At 45.4% G+C, this 23,943-nt stretch overlaps 1 protein-coding gene across 1 annotated transcript; it reads right to left on the bottom strand.

Moving 5' to 3' along the window:
* Positions 1-881: 881 nt before the first annotated feature.
* On the bottom strand, positions 882-20,541 carry LOC149340068 (acid-sensing ion channel 3-like). The gene is made up of 13 exons (XM_089550640.1): positions 20,396-20,541; positions 15,297-15,357; positions 14,608-14,744; positions 12,204-12,316; positions 9,950-10,110; positions 7,496-7,594; positions 7,087-7,201; positions 6,231-6,303; positions 3,453-3,498; positions 3,369-3,388; positions 3,216-3,288; positions 2,146-2,243; positions 882-1,384 (listed from the first exon to the last, which is right to left on the bottom strand). Exons 1-13 carry the CDS (start codon positions 20,539-20,541, stop codon positions 1,261-1,263), a joined length of 1,266 nt encoding a protein of 421 aa, XP_089406766.1. The 3' UTR covers positions 882-1,260.
* Between the last annotated feature and the right edge of the window lie 3,402 nt (positions 20,542-23,943).

Here is a 23,943-nt window from a genome sequence, read left to right as displayed (position 1 = left end):
TGTGGTGAAAATAAAAGGATTGAATTGAATTGAACCTCAAAATTAGAGCTGAATTTCTTCGCATAGCTAACTAGCCCTACAGCTTGTTTTGCAAAGTGTTTTCAAAGGCACTTCATTAGCGAGGTTCAGAATTGCGAGCACTACAACGCATATTACTACACAGCCATTATCAAAACTGTTTGCAGAATACATATTCAGTGCTATATACGTCAGGGATGTGCGGTATCTTAATTTTTATTCCTAGGAAGCAATGGAGCGATGCCGCCGATAGAACTGCCGTCTCTGCGTTAAGCACTGCATTCGGGTGGCACAGACTGGCCATCATGAACGCTGTCATCAAGCCAAGTTTAATGAGTGGAATGACATCAGGCTCATGAATGATCGCTAAATTTTAAAGGTCAAAGCCCTTGTTCACAATACCTCCGGAAATCATACTCAACACTGTTAAAAGATATTGTCTATCAGATTTCATAGACTTCATTGCAAACCAGAGCAACCTCTCGTGGCCAGTCACTTTGCTGTCACCTGCCACGGGGGTCGGCTTACTCATAATCAAGAGGTCAGGTTGTGATGACGCCGCAAAGTCACGTGACCTAGGTGGCCTATGTGCGCTGCTTTTCCATGGATTTTTCGCTCACAACGTCGCCGCCGACGAGGTCCACGCCGCGTTTTCTGTGGAATCGGGGCCTTACCGCTTTCGCGTGTAAAAAAGCAAAAAATGAGCTACTTGTGAAAACCCATCGCACTTCGCGCAAAAGAGTGAGCATACAATGCGTTTTCAGGATTCACTGAAATAAATAAACAACAGCGGTCACAGATCGTAACTGTGGAAAATCTTGCTTCTTTATTTGCTTCACACAATAATGAATTTGCGTCGGAAATTAAGGCTAAACGCCTTCGACTGAGGAGCAGAATAGTTTTAGGCTTTATTGGATGGGTGTCCTAAGTCTCTTTTGAATATCTACTAAATTTTCCATAAATTGCGCATCATTTAAAAGCTGCAGTATTTTTTATTGAAGCCGTTTCATAAACAAGACTACTCAGCGTCTAAGAACATGCACAAAGTATATAAGACGGCTCTATGTCTATTTTGTCTAGACTTACAGTGATAAATGGTCACATTATGCCTATTTCGGCTGAACACTGTGCATAATAGTAGGATTCTGAAAATTGTAGGCATGGTAAATTACTTTTTTTTTCTAGCTACATCCTTCATCTTCGATGGTACTTCCGGCTTAGCAAGTATTGTGTAATCATTCGTTAATTTAGCTCAGGACTTGAAATTGTGACAATGAGCCTTCTTCCGACAACGCCGCTGTTTTTTGGTGCATCCGAAGTTTTCTGACGCTTTTTGGATGCCATCCAGCTGATGTTCGGGCATTTTCTGCAAAATACAAATCCAAAATAAAGTAAAGAAGTAGAAACCGCGCAATTTTCCTTCATGAATTGCTGACTGCTCCAGTAAGCATTTAAGTATTTAAGCTTATTTAGCGTACTGATGTAGTACAGTAACTAAGCAGTGTCAGAGGCACAGAGATTGATTAGGGACAGTGTTGCAAGGCGTCTGTACTGCATTGCTCTTAGCTAAATGCCGCTTGAGATGACTGATGTGGCAGGCGGGTTTTCTCTCACTCGTGGTACTGTGGTACTAATTGAAGACTATCGCAACGTAATAATGTACTGAAAATGTCTTTCTAATCTTTCACTTTACCCATTGGTGCGTTACCAATGTATAGCTATAACCTTTAGAAGCATTCCCATCATGTCCGCTAGCAGTATGAAATTGCAAACAAACTCGCCTAATTACTGCAGATCCAGTGACTGGAAGTTGCAATTTTTTGAAAGCCTTACGGCAGTGAGACCAGCTTATTCATGCTTTCTTGCAGAATACGTGGCTGAATTTAGTGAACTTAGAAAAGCCTCCGTTTTTCTCTCTCTCCCGAGGTCATCAATAGTCAAAAACAGCTGTGTCGCTACAACATTAGAACAATTTTGAAATCATGCAGGTGTAGTCCTGCTGAACGTTATCAAATGTTAAAAGCCGTCTCATTAACTATGCCGGCCTACTTGGCGTGCGTATTGAACGAATAAACAATAGTAATGCGCTTTGCGCTGGCATTTGTAAAGAAGCCTAAGGTGCCTTACCTTTTGAGGAGATTGTAGTAGTACTCCATAGCATTGAGCAAAGAAAATCCAAGCCATATTCCGAGGTAGCCACCAACATAGCCGGACACCTGGATCACCTTAAAATACACCACACTACAATCACAGCTGGCCTTATATATATAAATTATTATCGTAGAATTAAGCGATGTTTTTATTTTCCCAAAGGCGTATGTATGGACGCAATGAACGGCACTGGCCCAACAGGTGGCGCAGGTGGTGGACCGCATACAGCTTTCGAATTTCCGCACGTTAGGAGACCTAAGTATACCTCGTATTTCTTTGTTGTAACTGGCTCACTTAGACATATTAAGACGTCAAATACGTTAACTCCGTTAAAAAAAGAGCCGAAAAGAATTCACACGGTGCCTTTAATGCTTTTCCTCTCACGTCATAGTCGCAGGTAACATGGCAGCGAATTCTCTCGCCCAGGAAGCTGGGCTACGTCAGCCGGAATCACCAAGGCTGCCAAGAGATGATACTTTTGCACAATGACACGAGGCACAATATTCGCCTCCCGTTCGATCGGCTCTTCACTTCGCTTTCGAGGCACGAATTCCAACGCGAGAGAAATTCAGTCCCCTGCACCGCTAGCGCGCTCGCTCTGCTCTGCATCACGCAGGGATAGTTGCAAAAAAAAAATTGTGTTGTGTCACCTGTGTGTTCGACCCGAGCCGTTGTGGTTGACGTGCAACACTTTCCTATAGTTCACTCGTGCTTTTCTCCTGACTGCGTTACACTTGAACGCAGTTTAAGTATATGGGATGTGTTTCGGGATAACCTCAGAAACGTAGTGTTTCCTGAAGGTCCATGAGCTAGGAGGCGCTTGGTAGCAAGGCTACTTTTAAAATCGTTACATCACGTGCGCCTCGAGAGGCAGTGATAGAAGAGTTAATTTTTTTTTATACTATGCGACAGAGGTGATCACTGTGCCATCAGTATAAGGCTAACCCCACCTGCTCCTTAAGGGAACGACCAAAGCCACAGCTTGAAATTGAGACAAGTTTTTCTATTGTCTGGCGTTTCCAAACAGTGAAGAAGTCAACGCTTACACTGAGCGTGGGTTGCTCGGTCACAAGCTCCATGCTGTCCGAAGCAAACCTGATCGTCAGCTCGTACGCAGTTCTGTAAATAAGCCGGCATCCAGTTCTCACTAAATATATAAGGTGTACAACGTGGTGTTTGTTGTCGGATGAAGTACTCACTCTTTAGATCCATTTGATTCCTGCAACAAAGATATGTGTTATAACAAAATTAACCTCGATGGAGGTTTGAGGAGCTGTATTTACCGGTATTGTGCGTATACCTGTGACACGGCTGTCATAGGTGATCTCGCTGAAAAACAAAAAAAAAACAAAAAGGCAGTCAACTGTGTTCATTCCATATTGCTTACAGAGAGCACACGCAAGGCTTAAAAATCCTGACTAATCAAATGCTTCGTTCCAGGCCAGAGCGACGACGTGGGCCAAGTGTTCCGCGCCACGACGTCGCTGTCGTGGCGCTGTTTTGTAGCGAGAGCTACATTGGCCGCATTCTCGCCGGTTCGCTGTGGCCGGTGGCCACATCGGGAGCTGAGCCGTTGCCTAGCAACCGCCACAACTGGCAGCGCCGCGCACCGCGCCATCTGTCATGACGTCGGACGACGAGCCGGTGAAACCGCGTTGCAACAACAGAGGAGGAGCCGGCGTTGCATCGTGTATATATAGAAGGGGCGGCTCGGTGGGATTCGTCGGTAGATATGGAAAGTGAGTCAGAGAGACTGAAAGAAACCAGCCTGGATACCTTTGTCGTGCTTTAAGCTACATGGCGTAGTGACAAATGTACGCTGCATACATTGGCATTGACAACGTTGTCGCAGAAACGCGGCACTGAAGCCATAGGCCGTCGCCGTTCACTGTGTTCATTGGCGTTGGCGTTGACAATGTTTTACACTCCGATTATTTTAAGGAAAGGGAGTGCACATAACTGGCTCCTTGAGTCAGTGGACGCCTGAATCGAGCTTATGGGTATGTGGGGTGATGAGAGAGATCTAGATGTGGGCTGCACCAGCTGCACGCGTTAACGCTGACAACGTTCAGGCACACACGCTGCACTACTGCAATAGGCCGCAGCGTTCAATGGGTGAGCGAACAGTCACAATCAACCATTAACTGCCACATGCCACGGTGGCAGGGTGGGCGCGTACCTATCCAGTGTCCAGAACGCACTCAACGTTACAGACGCCAAGCCGCGTATAGTTACCCGATACGCCATAGCTTTCGCTTTCCAAACAGGTTCAGCAGTAGTTGAACCGCAGCTAGTTTTTTACCGTTTGCGTTATTATAGTTGCTGGCGGTGGTTGTGCTTGGTCTGTTGCCACCAAATTCAACGACTGGGTTCCTGATGCCGCAAGACGGACGGTGTGCGGACGCATCTGCTGGGATCGTCACTCCTGTGATGTACAATGCGTCCTATCTCCGAGACCATTGTAACTATCCACGCCACTTCTGGGCAGGAAAGCGCAGATCGTTTCGCAAAGCAACACTGTCAACTGATCCACAGAGTGAAAAGGGCCGAGCATCTTCGACACGTCGGGCCATGACACCGTGGTGGCGATGCTGATCTCATCGTTAGTACATATACATGTGCTGGCTGTGGCTGAGCTTGGTCCGCTGACGCCAACTTCATCGAGTGGATTCATGATGCCGCCAGACGGACGGTGTGCTGACGCATAAACTGGGATAGCGGCTCCTGTCGTGGCTGAATGCGTCTTATCCTCGAGTCGCCCGAAACCTTGATTGCCGCTTCTGGACACGGGAGCACCCTTCGTTTGGCAGCACGGAACTTTGTGAGCCTGCCAGTCCAGTGAAAAAAGGCGCGCCATCTTGAACACGTCGGGCAGCGAGGCTGTATTCGAGATGCTGTTCACACCATTAGCATTCATACAGGTTAGTAAGCACAATATCTACGCTTTTCGTGACAACAGTGTCGGCCTTGATGTGGTTTTGAGGCCGCCAATTAATTTCAGGCATTTCGCTCAGTTGCATTTTACCTGTGGCGGCTTTTACTGCTGGGTGGGGATATTGAGGTGAACCCCGGTCTCATGACAAAGGCGCAAAATGAAAAGCTTGACTCAATGTGCAGAGCAGACCGTCTTTTTTAGAAAAATAACGCAAGCCTTCTAAAACCTGCAAATATTTTTTTAAGAAATACATCGTTCCTTGAAAAGTTACTTAGATGAGCTAACTTAGCACTTCAGTGGCTTCTAACCTAAGGTGAGTCAGTGGCAGCTCAGTACATTTCAGAAACCGTCAACGACAAAATTCGCTAACTGCACGACACAATCGCCTACTTCGAGGGTTAAACGTTCAAGAAGCTCCGACGCTTTATTCTGTGGCGTTGCAGACACTGACCGTTGATAAAAGCGGGAAAGTTCCGGTTTCGCTGATATGTTTTGCAAAAATCAGCCTGACGCTTCTGCACATTTTGTTGCCAGGGCACTACGCCTAGGCCACTTGAACCCTGATAAAGATTGGCCAATAGCTAAATTTTAAACTGAAGAAGAAATAGAAACTCCGCTAACCAACGGCAACAAATTGAAGGATGTATCTTTCAGCCTACCACGTTGCTACTCGGATCCTGTGCGCCATATTTGTCGAAAATGTTCGCGCTTCTCGAACCCTATAAAGTGCAATGATCGTGCCCGCCTTGTTTTTACTAAGATGATTCATAGTATTACGAATTCACGATAGAGTTGAAATTTTGGATTGCATTTGTTCTCACTTTGAATTGCATTCTTACTCTAGTCCAGTTCTGTGAATTTGGCTCCTTTCGAATGAAATCTCATCTTGCGTCTGATCCTCTTTTCTCCTGATAGCGCATTTCCCCGCCCTGAAATCACAATGCTGATCTTAATCAACATTCTTCCCCCTTTTTATTATTTTTCTGCGTCTTTACATAGCTTAACGTGTAATTTCTTCATTAAAATGCATTTTGTTCGGAGTTTTTCTCAAATTTTTCTGCCAAAATTGGGACGCAACACAGCACAAAAGACAACATTCAACCTAAAACAGGGATCAAATACTCACTCGCAGGACGGTTTACACTGCTCCGCGCAAGCTGCAAATATTCCTGCTTCAAATATAGTGTACCAGCAATCCTCTGAGAAACAAAAAGGAACCAGTCAATTACACAAATTCGATGAATGTGTAAGGGATAATTTATTCCGCTATCAAAAAGTAAATTAAATTTATTCTTACTTTAGTTTGAGTTTCTTTATTTCTACCACAGTCAAAAAGTTACATCATAAAAACATACGAGAAAAAAACTCTGTACAGCAAACTGTGATAAGGAAGGCGAGAAAAAAGCCACGGCTTTGTGGCTTGACAGGCCCCACCTCCCATAGAAACAAAACATCTTCTTTGTCCAAGGTGAGAAATATTTATGACACCACATTTCTCATTAATAATCGATGACTGAATGCAGATAAAACGTTAGTTCTTGAACTTATTCCACCTCTAAATGGTGCTATCCTGTCAGAAAAGCACCACTCTTTGCTAGCCTCGACAGCCTAAAAGCCCCACTGTTCGGATGATCAATGTCTCGCACAACATATGATGGATTACTCATATTTCTCTGGTGAACCATGCCTACGCAGTAGCCACGACACCTTAAGCGGTAGCATGATCAGCTTTACAGTATTTTGCGTGTTTTTCATGTCAAATATGTTTAGCATGCGGGTATCTTTCCTCCTATGCAGTAACTGAATACTGAATTGCGGAACCCAGAAGGCCCACTCCTTTGCACCATCTCATATTATACAAACACAACACATACCAATGTACTTCTCATACGTTGTGTTCTCAGGCGCATAATTTTCAGAGCAATCGTAGCAACGCACAGAGCGTGAAAATTCCATGTTTAAATTATGTGCAAATCACTCACTCCCTTCGACGACGTTGCATATGCGCCCGTTGAACAGAGGTGAGTACTCGTGGTCCGACATGTGACAAGAGCACAGTTCCATTTCTTTCTTCATCATGCAAGTCTGAGTGCATGACTTCAAATGAAAAAAGTGAGCGAGAAGAATGCGTCTTAGCTTGTTAACTATAAATACAAAATATTACGGCTTTATGTTATTTTAGCTTACATTTTAGAGATTCTAACCGCTTTTTAATTATTTAGCAATAATCTTGTGAAGTCAGTGACAATGCTCATTTTGCAAAATGTAGTAGAAATTATTTTACTTGCAATATATGTAAAAGTGCGGTTACGGTTACAGCGGAGTGCCTCTCTGAATGACGCATTTGGCCCCTGCAGAATGACCTGAGAAACGGCATCTGTTTATATTTACCTCTTTTGAAGGGATCCCGTAAAACTCGGCCCTCACGCCTTCGCTGTTGTAGTCCTTGCACTGAGAAGTGTACGGGGAGGGCAGGCGTCGCTTCATTTGCTGTTGCGGGTAGAAAAGCATGCAGGAACATTTGTGATTCCGCTTTTGCGACGCCTTTTCTGTATGCTCGGTGCTATGAGCTCTTAAGAATTAGCACAAGTTTATTTTTGGCATTGTCTAAAGTAGCGACAAACGGCCTTCTTTGTGAGCCTCGACGCACCGAGAGATGATGCACAAACTTCACTTTCCAGTACCCTCCCACTTTTTCGTGCGCGTCCAATTTGTCCAGGCATCACCTGCGCACACTCAGAGGGACGCCAGCCTCATGCTTTCAGAGCAAACGCCTTGTATTGCACTGTGCATTATCAGTTCCTCGCGAGCACTGATGTGTCATGGGCTCGCAAAAAACGTAGAATGACGGCGTAGGCACATGAAGCGTACCGGAATGGTAGATTTCCAGCTCATTCGGCTATTGATTTTCTCTTCATTATTGATCTGAAAGCGGAGAGTCTGTTCCGCCGTGACCCTTAATGCCGCTAAGCATCCATCTTACCCTGCGTTCGGAACTCATTATTCTCCTTAACGCAGGCAGATTTGGCATCTCCGCTGTGTTCTTCTTCCTGAAGGACCAGAAGACGAATGCACAAGTATGGCTCACCACATTGAACAAAAGGATCTCGTAACAGCCATCTCTGCGTCAGGATAGCAAGTGGTTCAAGCCTAATACACTCAAAGTCCAAACAAAATGAACAAAGAGCCACGAATGTGTTCACGATTCATAAAACTAAGGGAAATGTTTAAAAAAGAAATTCGCGCAAAAAAAAGGCAAAATACAGAATGGAGGACTGCAGACACAGGACGCTCACAGTGGCTGTAAACGTCCTATATCTGTCCTCATTTGCCCTGTACTTTTTTTTGCGCTCTTGTTTTTCTGAGCATGTACAACTAACTCGCCAGCAGCATGCTTTAATTAGAACAAGACAGAGATACGGCTGTGGTAAACACAGGGAACTGAAGTATGTATAGGCGCCAACGTCTCGTAACAACAGCAGCAGCGTCGTAAGGAACTGCAAAGAAGTCCTGCGGTAAACATTTGAAGCATATTTAAAAGCATATTTAGTGTTTATCGCTTGGAATGTGTCTGAGCACTTGCCCAGCAGAAGGCAAGTCCTATTGTCTAGTTGATCGGTGGAAAATGTGGTTAATTCTTTTCCATGAGCTAGTTTGTAGTCACCCTTTGTTTCTTCTAGCTTTTTTTGCCGCTGTTTTAACACTTATGATTTACCACACATTCATTGTCTAGTGCATTGTTGTCATTTACACATGTCACTGATAACACAGCTTTGAACCCGCGCATCTTGTTTGAATTTTATTGTTTTTAACAGTTCTTTATACCTTAAATGCCGTTGACTGAGCTGATAAATTCCCTCAAGACTACATTCGTATATTGCGCTCTTCTTTTCTGTCACCACGGCTAATTAAGGGGTCAGTACCCTTATGCACAATCTTGCCACTGACTGCACGGATATCATTATATTCGATGTTTAAAGCAATATTTCGTATCAAACTGGCATGAGACTTATACATCTTACAGGCTTGGAGAATAATATTCTGATTAAAGGAATCTTTCATTCAAAAAGTCCACCCCATGAGCCCTTTGTAGTACTTTTTAGTGTGCTTTTCATACAGCCGAAACTAAGCTCACATGCAAGAAATAGTTTTTAGAGGCACGATTCCGATGTCTGCAGCGCAGTGACACGGCATTGATTACGCAGCATCACAGGTCGTTATAAGACGGGCGCATTTCTTTCTGAGCAGTAGCAAGAAAAACCTTCAGCTCATCCCATTTGGAGACTTTCATTCCGGCAACGTGCACACCAATGCGTCGTTTTTGCAGTTTTTATGGGCACACAGAGCAAAAAAAATCTGCCTTCGAGCTTAAATGTAAGTATCGAGAGAATTTCTTTTCATTTTATAACTGATTTATGGTGCAATAATAAAACGATAAGCTGCTGGCTTGGCACGCTAGACGACATATTCAAGCGCGGGAGGGAATTAAAGCTGTTGTGAAGCGCCGGAGTGCACAGGAAACCACGCTTATTTGGTGCATGATCGGATTTCTCTAAGATGGGCGCCTAACGGAGATCTAGGCGCTGTTTTTCTGCCTTTTTTCATAAATAATTTATGATTACCTTCTTTGACGGTGAGCGTTTCATGCGTATTTACATTACTGAATTATTCTTTCCTTCGAAGCGCAAGCTAGTACGCAGGCTTCCCATAAACCACAACACTAATAAAACTTAGGCGTTCTCTTCTTTGGAAGTGGAGAAACAAAGCCCTGAGTTATGACAATACGAGAGAGACCTACTCTCATGATACATAGTTCCCACAAGGTATGCCCTATGGATGCCAAACCTGCTTGATGGCAATGTCGTAGCTTTGCTGGGGCACCAGCGCGAAGGCCGCGGTCCGCTCGGGCTGGCACAGTCGCGGCTGCTGCACGAACACCGGGGACGGGAGCACGGACATCAGGCGCAGGGTGTTTTTCTCGATAAAACGGAGCCGAATCCGCAGCTCTGTTGGAGGTGGAAGTCGCGACATTAGTGTACAAGCTGCGCAGCTTGCAAATTTTGATGCGAAAAATTTACAAATGCTCTTTCTCGATGCGTAATTTCCTACTCCGCTGGTACCACCTAGCAAGCTTGCACAGAAACGTAAGTTATAGAGTGGTCAACTCCTAAGACCTTGCATGTGTCTGAAATATTCTGATAATGTACTAGTAAGCGTGGGCTGTTTATAGATCCCATCTGATACGAACTCCGGTGGACCACGTCCGGAAATCGCGGCAAACCTGAAACCGACCCTTAGCGGATCTTTAGGCCAAACGTCAGGCCAAACCTGAGGTCAACCTCAAGCCGTACCTCAGGCGGTACCTCAGGCCGTACCTCAAGCTGAACATGAAGCTGGATCTCTGGGAAACATTCTTGAACTTTCCGTCCGCATGGTACGTAGCTGTCCGAAAATCAACGCACCCAAAAGAAACCCGCGCGCCTCGAAATGAACAGTGCGATTCTTGTAAATTTTCCGAATGACGGCGAATATCCAGCAGCGTGTAGCATTGTATGGGTTAGGATAGATCTCTCCGAATCTGTCGCGCCGGCCGGCGTGGAAGTGACTCAGATGTCAAAGTTGTGTTTGTATAACCCATATTTGGGGGCTAAACAACAAACAGGTGTGGCACGTCTGTAAAAGAAACCTCCTTAGCACTACTAACAGTCCGTGCTCGAGAAAACGCTATATGCCCCACGGCTTCCAGATCGACACCACTGCCGCTGTGAGTCTGGAACCAGCGTAGGAACACGTGCCTATGGAATCCGTCCTCAGGAGGGAGTCGTCCCAGAATCAGCTACTCCTTGCCCGCCGTGCATTTCATGCTTCTACATCGCAGCTGTAAGTAGATCCCTTGAGCCTTATCTGGCGTTTTCTTTGTTGAAACCTGCCCCACCGACTTGACATCCTCGCCGGGAAATCACAACGGGCGTGCCTCGAAGGGAATAAGATGAGGAGCCTGGCCCAGTTGTTCATGATCGTAGTGTAAGGATGCCTTGAAAAGAAGACGAGGACACTAAAAAGTAGCCCGGCTCGTGAATCATACGCCGCTGTTGAAAGATGCTGCTTTGCTTGCTCCTCCGCGGTTCGCCCGACGTGCATTCATCTCTGTTGACCCTGAGGTGGATAGGTCGGCGTGCTCCACACAACAGTGCAGTCCCACCAGTAGAAGTCATCTCGTAAGAGCGTGTCTGATTTAACTTGCACCCCGAGGATGCCTGCTTCAAATTTCAAGCGTTAGAATTGCTTTCGCGCTAGATAGAATTTGGGTTAAAATATTCGTGCAACAGTACTTAATTCCAGTGATGAACGAGACCTTTTTCCCCTAATTCTGTACCCCCTCTGAAAAGCGACAGAGCCAATGTCAAAAAGCTTAATACAGAAAGCATGTACTGGCTGCTCTGAGTGTTACTTATCTGATGTCGCCGATGAGTAATTCAGAAAAACTCTCAGCAGTCTCCACACTTGTAATTGTTATAACAAATAGAATAAACGCAGTTGGGCACCGTAACTAATATTTTCGTAAAGCTCATCATATCCCAATGTGAACATGTCTTTCGTAATGCACTCGTGAGCAGATATGATTCACTTGGAGGAAATCGGGCAGGAGTTCTTTTTTTTTTACAATTCTTTTGCATTCTCATCCATTGCTGCATCGACTGACATTGCGATGATAGTGGACGCTCGGGGGGTGTATTCATCTGATGGGAATGACAAAAATAAAAATAGAGTGCAGTTCCACAACAATTTTTATATTACCTTGGCATGCCTATGCTAGGAAACATAACGCAGCCTTCTAAGTGAACTCGCAGTTGCAAAGGAAAGCTTCATAGCATCTAGGATACGAAAGTGCTGTCCCAAGAAGCATTGCTAAAAACAGGGTACTAAATTTGATAAGAGAGCCGCAATGTTTGATGCGCGAAACTTGTGCAATGGCTGTGCTTGAGTTCATGTGTTCGAGCCGTTCCATGTGTGGCCTGCGGTAGCCAGCGTTGTCACGGACGGGTATTCGGTCATTTTAAAGAGGCTTATTCGGTCGCGCAAGGGCAAATGCACTTACCGTAAAGCCAAGGTGTGCTGCACTTCTCGAAGACACTGTCAGCGCCTCCATAAAGCGTATTGTCCAAGGTGTAACACAACATGATTGGCAAGCGTAGAAATGTGGTCCTAATGCTGAAATTGAGAAAATGACCCCAGATTCAAGAATTGCGTTCAAGAAAGAAGACTCTTTAATATTTCTGGTTAAATTAATGACGCTATGCAATTTTCAATATTACGATTAGTTCACCGATGTTTGACCAATTTATCGGACACAGTGATTATATGGGATGTCAATTACTTCGCCGGACCTTAAACAAACAAGCCACCCCTCTTATTTCCTCCCTTACACCGTCTCAAAACTTAAACTGTGCATCCAGGAACCTGTGCTACTAATTAAAATGCAAAAGAACAAAGCCACATTACAGTGAAAGAGTGTCTTGGGAAAAAAATGCATTACATGATCACAGCAATTGGAGCTCAGTTATTGAACATTTATGGTTTTCTGAAACACTCACCGACCGATTGCTAGAAAGGTCGCATTTTTTCCCATGCTGCACAGCCAGCGAGATGAATATTTTTGTTTCCTACACTTTAACCCTCTTCCTTAATTATAGCCATTCAAAAAAACTGAAGGCAAGTAAAGTTCTCAGCTGATATGTTTAGTAGTAATAGCCCAGCAAAGTTAAGCAGCGAGCGAGGCTAGTGATAGGTTTTAGTGGCACCAGTAGTGCAGGTCAGAAGGAAGAATGTAGGTTGTTTTTGCAAATTATAAGAATAGGAAGGTGTGACTGATCGTAAAACTGAATTTCGTACCATGCTTGCTATGTCTAACGTGCAGCGGAGGTCATTCTTCATTAGCATTTGCGGCAACTTGCTATCTACCGTTGTGAGGACAGGAAGCAAGACGATTCGAACCACAGAAATGGTGAGTTTTATACCGTTCACAATACAAGCAAAAAGTGCTGAATAGAAGGATTGTTATGTAACGTACATTAGAAAACTTATCTTAAGCTGGAGTATCGTCATAATTCAACCCATACTACGATATTATTCCCTTCTATACAGTAAATGCCTTAAGGTCCAACTTGCTTCAAATATCAGAACTCAAATTTGCTCGCGGCTTATGTTAAAGTGCATATTTTAGCTAGAACACTGTCCAGCCCGGACACATCAAACCTCAATTTTACGAAATACAAGTTGCATTGAACACATTGTTTATGCCCTTGAAAATGCTGTGCAAAAGTTTAGGAAAGTCGCCCAGTATATCAAACTGCAGCACCGCGGTCAGTCGATACATGGAACGGTGCGTCGTGTCCCTCCTAGTCCACGTTACGCCGTGTCCTCGTTACGCACGCAGAGAATGGTCGGCTGCTGGCTTGGACACCTGCTGTCAGGGCTAGCACTGTGAAAAAGTGTCACCAGGTAAATGTGGGTGTGCTGGAGGTCGGTCTCCTGTACGTATTTTCCACGCCACATCGCTGTCATGCGACGAAGCCAAGCTACCTAGAGCCTAGCGGTGGCACTCGCTTGGCGCGCTTCACCGCTGAAGGCGATGCGGCAAGCAACATTACCTTGAATTTGATTTGCGATTATTCTATTTATAGTGTACTAACCACAGGAGTAGACATATTGGGGTAAGTTGTGGCTAGTTCCAGAGCATCGCCAGCTGCTGCTTCCATGCGAAGCCGGTTAGGCCTTGTAGGGTCGCATGTAGTTACAAGAAGCGCGTCAGTAGCGTGGAAGCTATGTATTGTCGCTTCTAGGTTAAGGACAATCTGATGTATTGCTTTTTTATATTTCGATTATTGATATGTTGAATTATTCGCGGTTCCACTCGAGTTTGATACTGCATGCGGCTTCAAATACATATCAAGTTTTCATGGATTTACTATTTACGTCCCCCCCCCCCCCCCTCCGCACCTCCCCAAAAAATGCTTTAAGGAAAATGAAGCTTAAGAGACTAAATACACTCAAGGGGCTACGAATATCCCACAGTAGCAGCTAGAGGATATGCAAGGTAGGGAGCTTATTTAGCTACTGTCGTGGGATATTCGTAACCCCATGACTGTATTTAGTTTCTTGAGCTACATTTCCTCCCCGCCTGCCTAAATTGTCTCTAACCATATGCTGATTTGGAACTATGCTTTTTCTCCGGACCAGTTGTTATTCAGTCCCCTCATTTTCCATACTCTTCTCCGACGGACCAGTTGGTTTTCGGGACCCTTCTCCAACATAACCAATAACCTCGGCGCTTAATATTTCGTGGTAATAAAGTTTTCTGCCTATCTCTTGTACAAGGTACTGAGCGCAACAAAGAAATGCCAAGAACTTTAAGTTTTTAGCTGCATTACAGTCCTTTCCTATTGCAACTGCTGCCTCATTAGACGGCATTTTGGCACTCAGAAATGATTTCTGATACTTACTTGTCCACACAGTCGAACGACGGGCAGTCTGGGCTGGTTGACTTCATATGGCATTCAAAAATTTCGTTAGGCTTATATCCAACGAGTTGTCGCATTTCCGGTTCGAATTGTGCCCGGAAAATTCCAAAAGTCAATTCCTGCCGTGAATGAAGGCATTTTTCACCAACTGGTAGCAATGAGAATTTATACGGATGGGTCGTATATTCGTAATTCAATAAAGAACACAGCCATCATTTTAGCATTTACTTCAAACATACCAAGGTTAATACGCAGTTGTTGCTGGTATTACTAAACACCTTTAGGTTTTCTGTTCGACGTTACTAAAAGTATTAGTAAGGCCGATCCTTGCAGCGGTGGTTTCTTTACGCTGCTTCGGTCATTCCATATTACAGTGTGTGAAAAACACGAACACCTGGCTCTTTCCTGCTAACTTAATTATGTCGTGAAGGCCATCAATACATCTCTGAAGCGCGACAACATATCCCTTTATTATCTTCTCTACATTGACTACCATCCAGCTGGTGTACCGTCTTGTAATGAAAAGAGCGTATGGCACTACTGATTCCCATGATATTAAAATCCTAGAGAGCGATTTTGCTATCATCCCTGCGTGAAGCATCAGTTTAAAATTTATTTCCTCAAGCAAGTACTCCTGAACATACCCAGTGGAATTAATTAAAGACATGTACCTGGCCGAACCTGGTGCATAATCGAGGACTCTTGAAGCAAGCCTCCGACTTTTTATTTACCCTGGAAAATAGAAAAATAATTATTCAACCAAGATATTAATTTAAGACTGTAATATTTATATTGTAATATTCATATTTATATATACTGTAATATTTGTGAGATGTTCTCGCTGAGTATGAAAGACCACATTTTCTCGAACTCGTAAGCGGCAGAGCGTAGTGTAGTGATAATTTATATTGCCGCAAAGCGTGGCTTGTTTTCTTCTTCGGCGTTTACACTCGCGCTTTGTCGATGTCAGCGCATAGGCTTATCATTTTGTTTGCTAAACAAGAGTGCACCAGAGCACTCTCTAAAAGTCATAATCACGCACTGCTGTTTCCAGGTCGTTCGACATGACTGTTGTTCTTTAATTCCCGTTATCAGTAATGTTCAATGCTGCCTCTAAATTAAGCGCGGCCGAAAGAGCGAGTGATACTGTTCTTCGACGACCACAGAGTGCGCTTGCTACCGCCGCTGCCGACTTCAATTTTTTTTTTTTGTGCGTGTGAAAGTCAGCCCAATATCTTGAGTGTTCGTCTGCGTGCCACGTTAGTCTGCTTATGTCTTCATGGCACTGTCATCATCACGTGACACTATCAATGAAGCAAATTCTAAGATTGCCGAAAAAAATGTCAGGAAGAAAAACGTAGCAGTAGCGCGATACGGAGCGCTCGCGCAAGCCCAGCAACCATTTCATAATCTCGCTGCTTGTGTCATCTCGTCTCGTTCACCGGCTAGCTGCCACGTAATATTTGGTGAAGGTATGTACTACAGGGTGCCAGTGAACTCTAATCCTCTTGGTCATCGTGTTTCGGCGCCTTTTGTCTGCCTTGGTCTGTAGGCTGCGGGTTCTTGGTTCGGTGCGTCCATGAGCCTCGTTCGTCGGCTCCTGGCAACATGTAGCCAGGAAGCTTCGTGGACCACGATTCATTCACGAATCAGTGTCACGAAGACAAAGAAGCTGACAGTAGAGAGATTTAGCGTAGCGGGGGCTTACTAGCGCAGACGTAAACCTGTTAGGCCGCACCCATGCCACTGCCACTGCGCGTGCGTAGTCGGCTTCCGGTAAACCGCTATACGTCTACTCTAATACGTCTCCGGTATGCTAAAAACGTCTAGTAGCACAGGGCGGAGCGCTCTAGGCCGGCAGCCGTTAAATAATCTTATTGTCATCGCTCATCTTGTCTTCTTCAATGGCCGTCCGCCACGTAACAATGTGCTCCTAATTTTTTAACGCGAGAACGTTAAGGACCTCGTGAGGCGGAAAAGCCGGCGGCGTCGTCGTCTTCGCCGGAAGGCTGCTCCTGATACCGTGGCTCTGTCGCATCGGTAGTACAGGGAAAAAACTGCGCAAGCTTTCCAGTTCTCGCGGAGGCCACCAGAAGCGCTACAATTTAGTGTGACGTAACCGTTCTTCCTTGAGGAAGCGGGGTGGAAAGTTTTTGAAGCGAGAAGCTTCGCTACGCGCGTCAGACCCGAGCTTCGCGTGAGCCGAACTAGTGAGTTATGCGCATGCGCGAAACCGAGTGATGTCACGCGCCGCGCAGGTGGTCGCTCCTCGCCGCTGCCGCAGCCGTCGCCGCCGCCGACTCCGTCGCCTGACCTTTCGGCGCAGCCGCGTGCTACTGCGCATGTGATTCGCCTCCTCGCGGGCGCTACAACTGCGCGCTTCGCCTCCTCGCCCACCGTTTGACCTTTAGTTACAGCCGCGTGTTACCCGCGTCGCCGCCGGCAACCCTCGTCTCCGCATTCCTGCAGGCAGTTTTAACCGCGCCGATTTCTGTCTCCTCTTCCGCCTCCGTACGGGCAGTGTGTGGACGGTCGAACGCCTCCACCGTTGTCGTGGTGCTCCCAGTGCATTGTGCGCGAACTGCGACAGCCATGACGTCAAAACAAGCATAACTGAAGCTTTTCGCTTGTGTATCCAGGCTTAAACAGAGCTAAACCACTGCCTAATTTTTTATTGCGCACGGGTGCCTCTATAGAACAGTGCGGAGTGGTGCCGTCATGTGGATAGTATAAACAACGGGCGTTATGCGTTTCGGTCTAAAAGGGCAACTGCATAGGTTTTAGAAATCGAAGAGCTTAAACGGGTATAATGTGTGAAACTTGCAAATAATGCATGCGAAGTCGTTTTGGGCTGGCATTTGAAATGACAACGTAATCGCCGATTAAAATCGCAACGGCCTTCAAGCTTCTCCGCAGTGCAGAACGCAAACTGGGGCCACATGATGACGTCGTCGAAAGTATCGGTGCATTTCCAACGCGCAAACGCCTGCTTTGAAGGAAGAAGCCAACGCAATCAACGGCAAAGCCTGCCGGACGTTGTTTGGCAGCATCCAACGAAGCACGGCAGGGTGTGGCTGGCGGCAGCGATAATTTGAAATCATACTTTCCGTGACGTCGCACTAAACTTCTCCGCACTCGTCTGGTGTTTTGAGGAGAAGCGCAAATGACAGTCGTCGATTAGATACTCTTTTAAATGCTCGTGCAAAAAAAAAATGGCATGCTTCACCTACAGCCCATATAGACTTGATATGTATCAGCAGCGCGAACACCACACAGGAAGAAGAAGGAGAAGAAGGTAAAGAGCGCTGAACTTCCAACTTTTATTTGAGCAAAAATTGAACCCGCACTTTTATACACATACCAGGTAAAATCCCACCAGGGGGTAATCAAGGCGTTCTATCGAATTGGGACCAACACGATGTCCAGGGCATCAAAATGATAACTACTATCACACTATTCAAAGACTTCCATGAAAAGCACGAATGACATGCGGAAAAAACAAGACAATGTAAAAAACAGGGCTGAGTGTGCGCGAATGGAAAAATGGAAAAACAGGGTTGAGGGCGCGAATTTTTCTAAAACCATGAGAAGGCAAGAACACGGTAAAAAGGTAAAAAACAGGGTTGAGTGTGCGCAAATGGAAAAAATGGAAAAACAGGGTTGAGGGCGCGAATTTTGCTAAAAGAAACAAAGAAAAAAACATGAGAAGGCGAGACACGGTAACAACGTAAGCGATGCGAAGGGATGAGCGCCAACAATTAACACGGCTAGAACTAAAATGCAGGGTGCCCCTAAAAACCAGGTAAAATCAGGTAAAACCAGAGAGAAAGGTGATTTCTTTTTCAGATAATGAGATGGAAGGGGTGCTTACGCAACCTTCTTTGAGCCCTGAGATGTAGGTAGCTTCAATGATTTCGCGTGTTAATTGGTTTTTATGTTTCTTTAAGACGGTTGCTTTCTTAAAATGAGGAATGCACTTCTTTTGGCTGTCACATACGCTGCAATGGGCGGGCAGGTTCCTCAACGGCGCCCCAGTTAGATCGTTCCTATGTTCCATTAACCTTTCGTTTAAGCATCTTCCTGTTTGGCCTATGTACGCCTTACCGCAAGCTAAAGGTATAGAGTATACAACACCCTCCGCACAAGGTACAAAAGGATCTCGGTGCCTGGTTGTACAGCCACTATTCTTTTTCTTTTTATTAACTTTGTTGCACAGGCTTGACAGGCGCAGAGGGGCTGAAAAGACTACGTCTACGCCTGCTTTTCTGCCAATTTTCTTCAGATTATGCGAGATTTGGTGCAGGTATGGCAGAACGGCGACCCTTTTGTTCCGCTGTCGCGTATCATCCGGGGCTTCACATTCATGCTTCATACTTATCAGGACTTTTTTTTGCAACAGACGAAAGGAGAGATTGCGGGTATCCTGATTGCTTCAGCCTCAGCACTTGGCTCGAAAAACTGTCCTGTAACCTGTGGTGACACGATTTTGTGAGTGCGTTCTTAAAAGTTGACTTCACTATGTTCCTTTTTACAAGTTTTGAATGGGCTGAATCGTAGGGTAGGATGGGCTTATTGGCTCTTGGTTCAAATAACCAGCACACATGGTTCTCTCCGAAAAACAACTTTAACTCTAGAAACCGCATCGCGTTTTGTTCTGGGAATTCATGAGTTACTTCAAGAGGTGATATAGTATTAGAAAAAATGTTTCTTTGTTCTTTGTTTCTTTTAGCAAAATTCGCGCCCTCAACCCTGTTTTTCCATTTTTTCCATTTGCGCACACTCAACCCTGTTTTTTACCTTTTTACCGTGTTCTTGCCTTCTCATGGTTTTAGAAAAATTCGCGCCCTCAACCCTGTTTTTCCATTTTTCCATTCGCGCACACTCAGCCCTGTTTTTTACATTGTCTTGTTTTTTCCGCATGTCATTCGTGCTTTTCATGGAAGTCTTTGAATAGTGTGATAGTAGTTATCATTTTGATGCCCTGGACATCGTGTTGGTCCCAATTCGATAGAACGCCTTGATTACCCCCTGGTGGGATTTTACCTGGTATGTGTATAAAAGTGCGGGTTCAATTTTTGCTCAAATAAAAGTTGGAAGTTCAGCGCTCTTTACCTTCTTCTCCTTCTTCTTCCTGTGTGGTGTTCGCGCTGCTGATACATATGGATCGCAACCAACTAGCCCGACAGATGGTGTTATATAGACTTGAATCCTTGAATATCGCGAAATTGTCAAACAGTAGTGCAGTTGCGCTTTAAGGTGGACCTTAAGTCATTGTTATGCACGCTACTTTACAACATAATGATGCAAAACCAACTAGCCCCCCCGTTTTAGCGGGACCTTAAATGTCTTCCAAGTTTTTTTTGTATGTTATACGAAATCGCATGGCACGCTGCAAGCCATTACTGAAGAGATGCGAAATGGTTCATACTGATGGAAGTTTGGTGCACACAGTACTACTTATAGCTTTAATAAGGGTTGCATTGCGGCTAGTTGGTCGAATTGCAAAATTTAACAGCGCTTTTGCCAGTGATGGACAGAAATAGACAAACTATTTCCGCTGGATTGTTATTTCAGTGCTGTTGAAAGTGCATTATTCTAAACATTTAGTCAACATTGAAAAGCGCTTGGTATCGAACCAACTTCACATTCTGACCAGAAACAGTAGACAAATGAAGAATGCGACACGATGTAATATTTCAATTTCACTTTGGGCTCATACCATCCCTATTGCTCGGTGCGCCTGTAATAATTTAAAATCCAGAATACTCACCAACTATTGCTGCACATGGTGACAGAAGGAAAGACCAGAGCCTGCCTTTTTACTTCCGTGGTTACAGATATGTGAGCGTGCTCCAGGTACCTCTCCACTTGCAGACCGGCCTGGTACATGAATGCGGCCGTGCAAAGCACGAGCATAACTGAACTGAGCAAGCAAGCTACGGCAGAACGTCGTCGTGGAGTTTTCATGCTGTATGCTCTACACACGACTGACGACGGAACCTCAGCCTGCTCTCTAGCGTAGCGCTTAGCGACGTGCTCTCCAAACTCTGTCGACGTTACCCGGCGGCTGACTTTTGAGACTTTTTCCAGAGCGCCCCCCCCCCCCTCCCCCCCCCCTCCCCCCCCTCCCCCCTCCCCCCCCCCTCCCCCTCCCCCGAAAAAAAAGGCTAATGGCTTCTAGGTATACCAGAGTTAGTGATATATGATCCACTGTTCCCCTGATTCTGCGTATAGTGCTTTTTTACCTATTGTGAGAGTTATGTAAAGCTTGCTGGGTGTAGCGCTTCACTTGCAGAGTAAAAGAACTACCTGCCCTGCGCTCGTAAGGACCGCTTTAACTCGCTATGGCTGCTCTCCAAAATGGTTGTGTGTTTCGTGTGCCACAAAATTTTCTTACATTGAGCATTTGAAATATTGACACTTTCTTCGAAGCGTTTTACCTCACCGCCTAAACGATCGCCCGTTAACGGGATACCTGCTTTTCTATTGATTTCCGCGTGTGTGGACCAAAACTCAAGCTTCATTTATTTCTTCGGCATAGCTTACAAGTTTTGTGCCTTGTTCTTGAACTAAACGATGTTCAAAGCTAGGATATACAGCGCTCGGACGAAAGCGAGGCTCGCAAACATTGTTCGCTTCGCGGCAGCGCAATGCTAAATAGAGTTCATGAAGGTTCAATCCCTTTAGACAGCAACGATTAGAGCGGCTGCCTTCATAATGACGTAGACGCCTTCGTGATTCGCTGGCACAGAAGCCACCAGCGATAAGAGGAAAAAAAAGCAACTATTGGCAACAGAACATCGCCACTAGCCCCCTTAATATCGGGTTTTGTTCTTGGTGTAAATCCCTTCGTAGCATGAAGTTATGGGTAAGTACATACATATAGCAAAGCTGGATTAGTACACTACCTATTTTGAGTCTTTGTGAGTACTTTCCAAGCTTCTCGAAAGAAAAGAGCTCAACCTTGTGCGCAGCAATTACAAATCACGCAGCTTAGAAAGAAAGCCAAAATTCCATCTTGCTTCTCTTAGCAGCAGTGTTGTTGGTACTCTTTCTAGTGCCACAAAAATAATTAAAATTAAGAAATTCAATGAAAATTCACTATAATGTGGATCAAGCACTTCTTGGGATATTTGTGAAGTTTGTGGTACGTTCTGTAATATAGCAGACTTACGACTCGTATTTAGTACGAGGTAGTATATGAGTGCAGTTTTCAGGCTCAAACATATAACTCACCAAATTCCTCATGCCATAGACGCGTGCAGAATTAGGTAACGGAATGGCGTCCTGTTCATTTTTTGGCGTGGTTGAAGTTGTACAAGGCGATGTATATTTTGAGCAGGATACCTCAGAGGTAATGTATTGGTCACACTGGTAAATATATGGAAAATCAGTTAACGTCGAAACCTATACAAAACAAGCACACAGCGGCACCTAGTTCCATTTCATGCGTTAGGATTCGAAGGCTGTTGTCGCCTTTGTGGGAAGTGACTCGATGGGCTCATGAGCCCAAGGTTGCTGCTCCCAATCTCTCCCGGTAAACCACCCAAACAAGGTGTATAATGTGGTGCCGTAGCTTGCGTAGGAGCCCATGGGTTCAAAATATAGCGGCTTATGATGCGGAGTCAGCGCCCTCTTCGAAGTGAGCCGACAACTAAACAATGTCACCATAATTAAAAAACAAAGACGTGACGTCATAGCCACGTAATTCTCGAACGTCTCCAGGTTAATTCAGCGCGACACACGAAACAAAGATGAAGAAACTACGAGTTCAGCCTATTGACGCTGCTTTAAGTGTAAAATGCTTTTAGCTGCCTTTGACAGCGCGCCGCCAGTGACCGTGGCGCCAGAACGGAGGAGTATGCGGAGGCGAACGTTAAACGAACTTCGGCGAAGCTTTCTGTTCGCCTGGTGCTACGTGCGCCGGCGTCGGAGTAGCGGATGCGTCAGCAACAGCGTCTTCGTTGTCCCGTGGTGGACAAAGTTATCGCGCAGCGCGACGGAGCCCAAGTTTTGCGCTAAAGCCCGATAACGCGCGTGTAGTCCTGCTAGCACATGATAAGCGAGGCGACAGCGCCTGGTCATTTGCCGTCGTTACGTAATGCACGCGAACCCTGTAACACAGATTCCTTCGCGCCATCTATCAGCACGGCCAGCAACCAGCTCTAACTTGGTCTTCAGCGTGGTGGTTGGTGGGGACGACGGCGCCCCGTAGAGGCGAATGTCCCAGCGTCTGTACCACAGTTCTGTGTAGCACGTGTTGTCACCATCCCTTCTTATTCGGCACATGGCGAGCTGTGGTCGCGAAAGCGGCAGAGAAAAACGTGCATGTTGTCGCTCGGAAAGAAAAGCGGATGATGCGGGACGCTCCCCAAGACTCGTGCGGCGTTCTGTCAGCCGTCCTAGATTACGGTAAGCCTTTCCTGCAGTGCATGTCATGCTTGCATCTGCGCGCCATGACGGGATAGTCTGTGAATTTTTTAGATAGAGAGCGCTTGTCTCTTCTTCATTCGTATTCGCATCGTGTGTTGCGCCGAATTTCAAGGCGTTCACGTAACAACAGGCTCAACTATTTGTCTTAATGCACGCGATCTATAGTTATAGGTATAGTTATAGTTCCTAGTTTGGTTTGATTTGGTTTAAAAGGTTTAACGTCTCACAAAGTGACTCAGGCTATGAGGGACGCCGTAGTGGAGTGGTCTGGATAATCTCGACAATCAAGGGTTCTTTCACACAGTACACGGGCCTTTATAGCATTTCGCCTCCTTCCAAATGCGGCCGCCGTGGCCGGAATCGAAACCGCGTCTTTCCGTTCAGCAGCCGAGCACCATAACCACTGAACCATCACTGCAGCTAGCTACTTTTTGGGAGCTGTTCCGGAGCAACCGAGTTTGTGGCCAATGGGTTATAAAATAATTTTTTCGGCCAAGTTTCACTCACATAAAACGAAATACTGCAAACTTTTAATGTCACAGTTTGTCACTTAAAACACAACACACAAGACGCGGAATAGTGGCATAAGTTTATTGAACTTGCTGACTGAACAAGACAAGCTTAAAATTTGCATGCGCATAGAACGAGCTACTTGCCTGCTATGCGTGAATGACATAAGTGTTTTGTAAATAGCGCTGCTGATTCCAGGTAAAAAAGGGCTGCTTAACACAAAAATATAAATAGCATCCGAGATTTCGATATTGCAAAAAGAGCAGACCCCGACATCTGTCGTACAGTACTCTTCTCTGATCTATGATAGCAAGACGCAGTATAACATCACCGTATACCTCTGCAAAACTCAATGTGAACAAAACCTCATTCAGT

The sequence above is a fragment of the Amblyomma mixtum genome, chromosome 6, assembly GCF_055824585.1.
Source record: "Amblyomma mixtum isolate Tamu chromosome 6, ASM5582458v1, whole genome shotgun sequence".
Classification (NCBI taxonomy): domain Eukaryota; kingdom Metazoa; phylum Arthropoda; class Arachnida; order Ixodida; family Ixodidae; genus Amblyomma; species Amblyomma mixtum.
The sequence above is the reverse complement of the archived record's forward strand: the minus strand, read 5'-3'. Positions and strand labels throughout refer to the sequence as shown.

Bases quoted from the DNA above. Each gene is read 5' to 3' on its own strand.
- LOC149340068 (XM_089550640.1), bottom strand. From the start codon at position 20,541: ATGCTCGTGCTTTGCACGGCCGCATTCATGTACCAGGCCGGTCTGCAA. The intron at 12,317-14,607 runs GTAAGTATCAGA...TCTCAATTTCAG, and splicing joins TCGTTCGACTGTGTGGACAA to CATTAGGACCACATTTCTAC. The intron at 3,289-3,368 runs GTGAGTACTTCA...GCTTATTTACAG, and splicing joins GAATCAAATGGATCTAAAGA to AACTGCGTACGAGCTGACGA.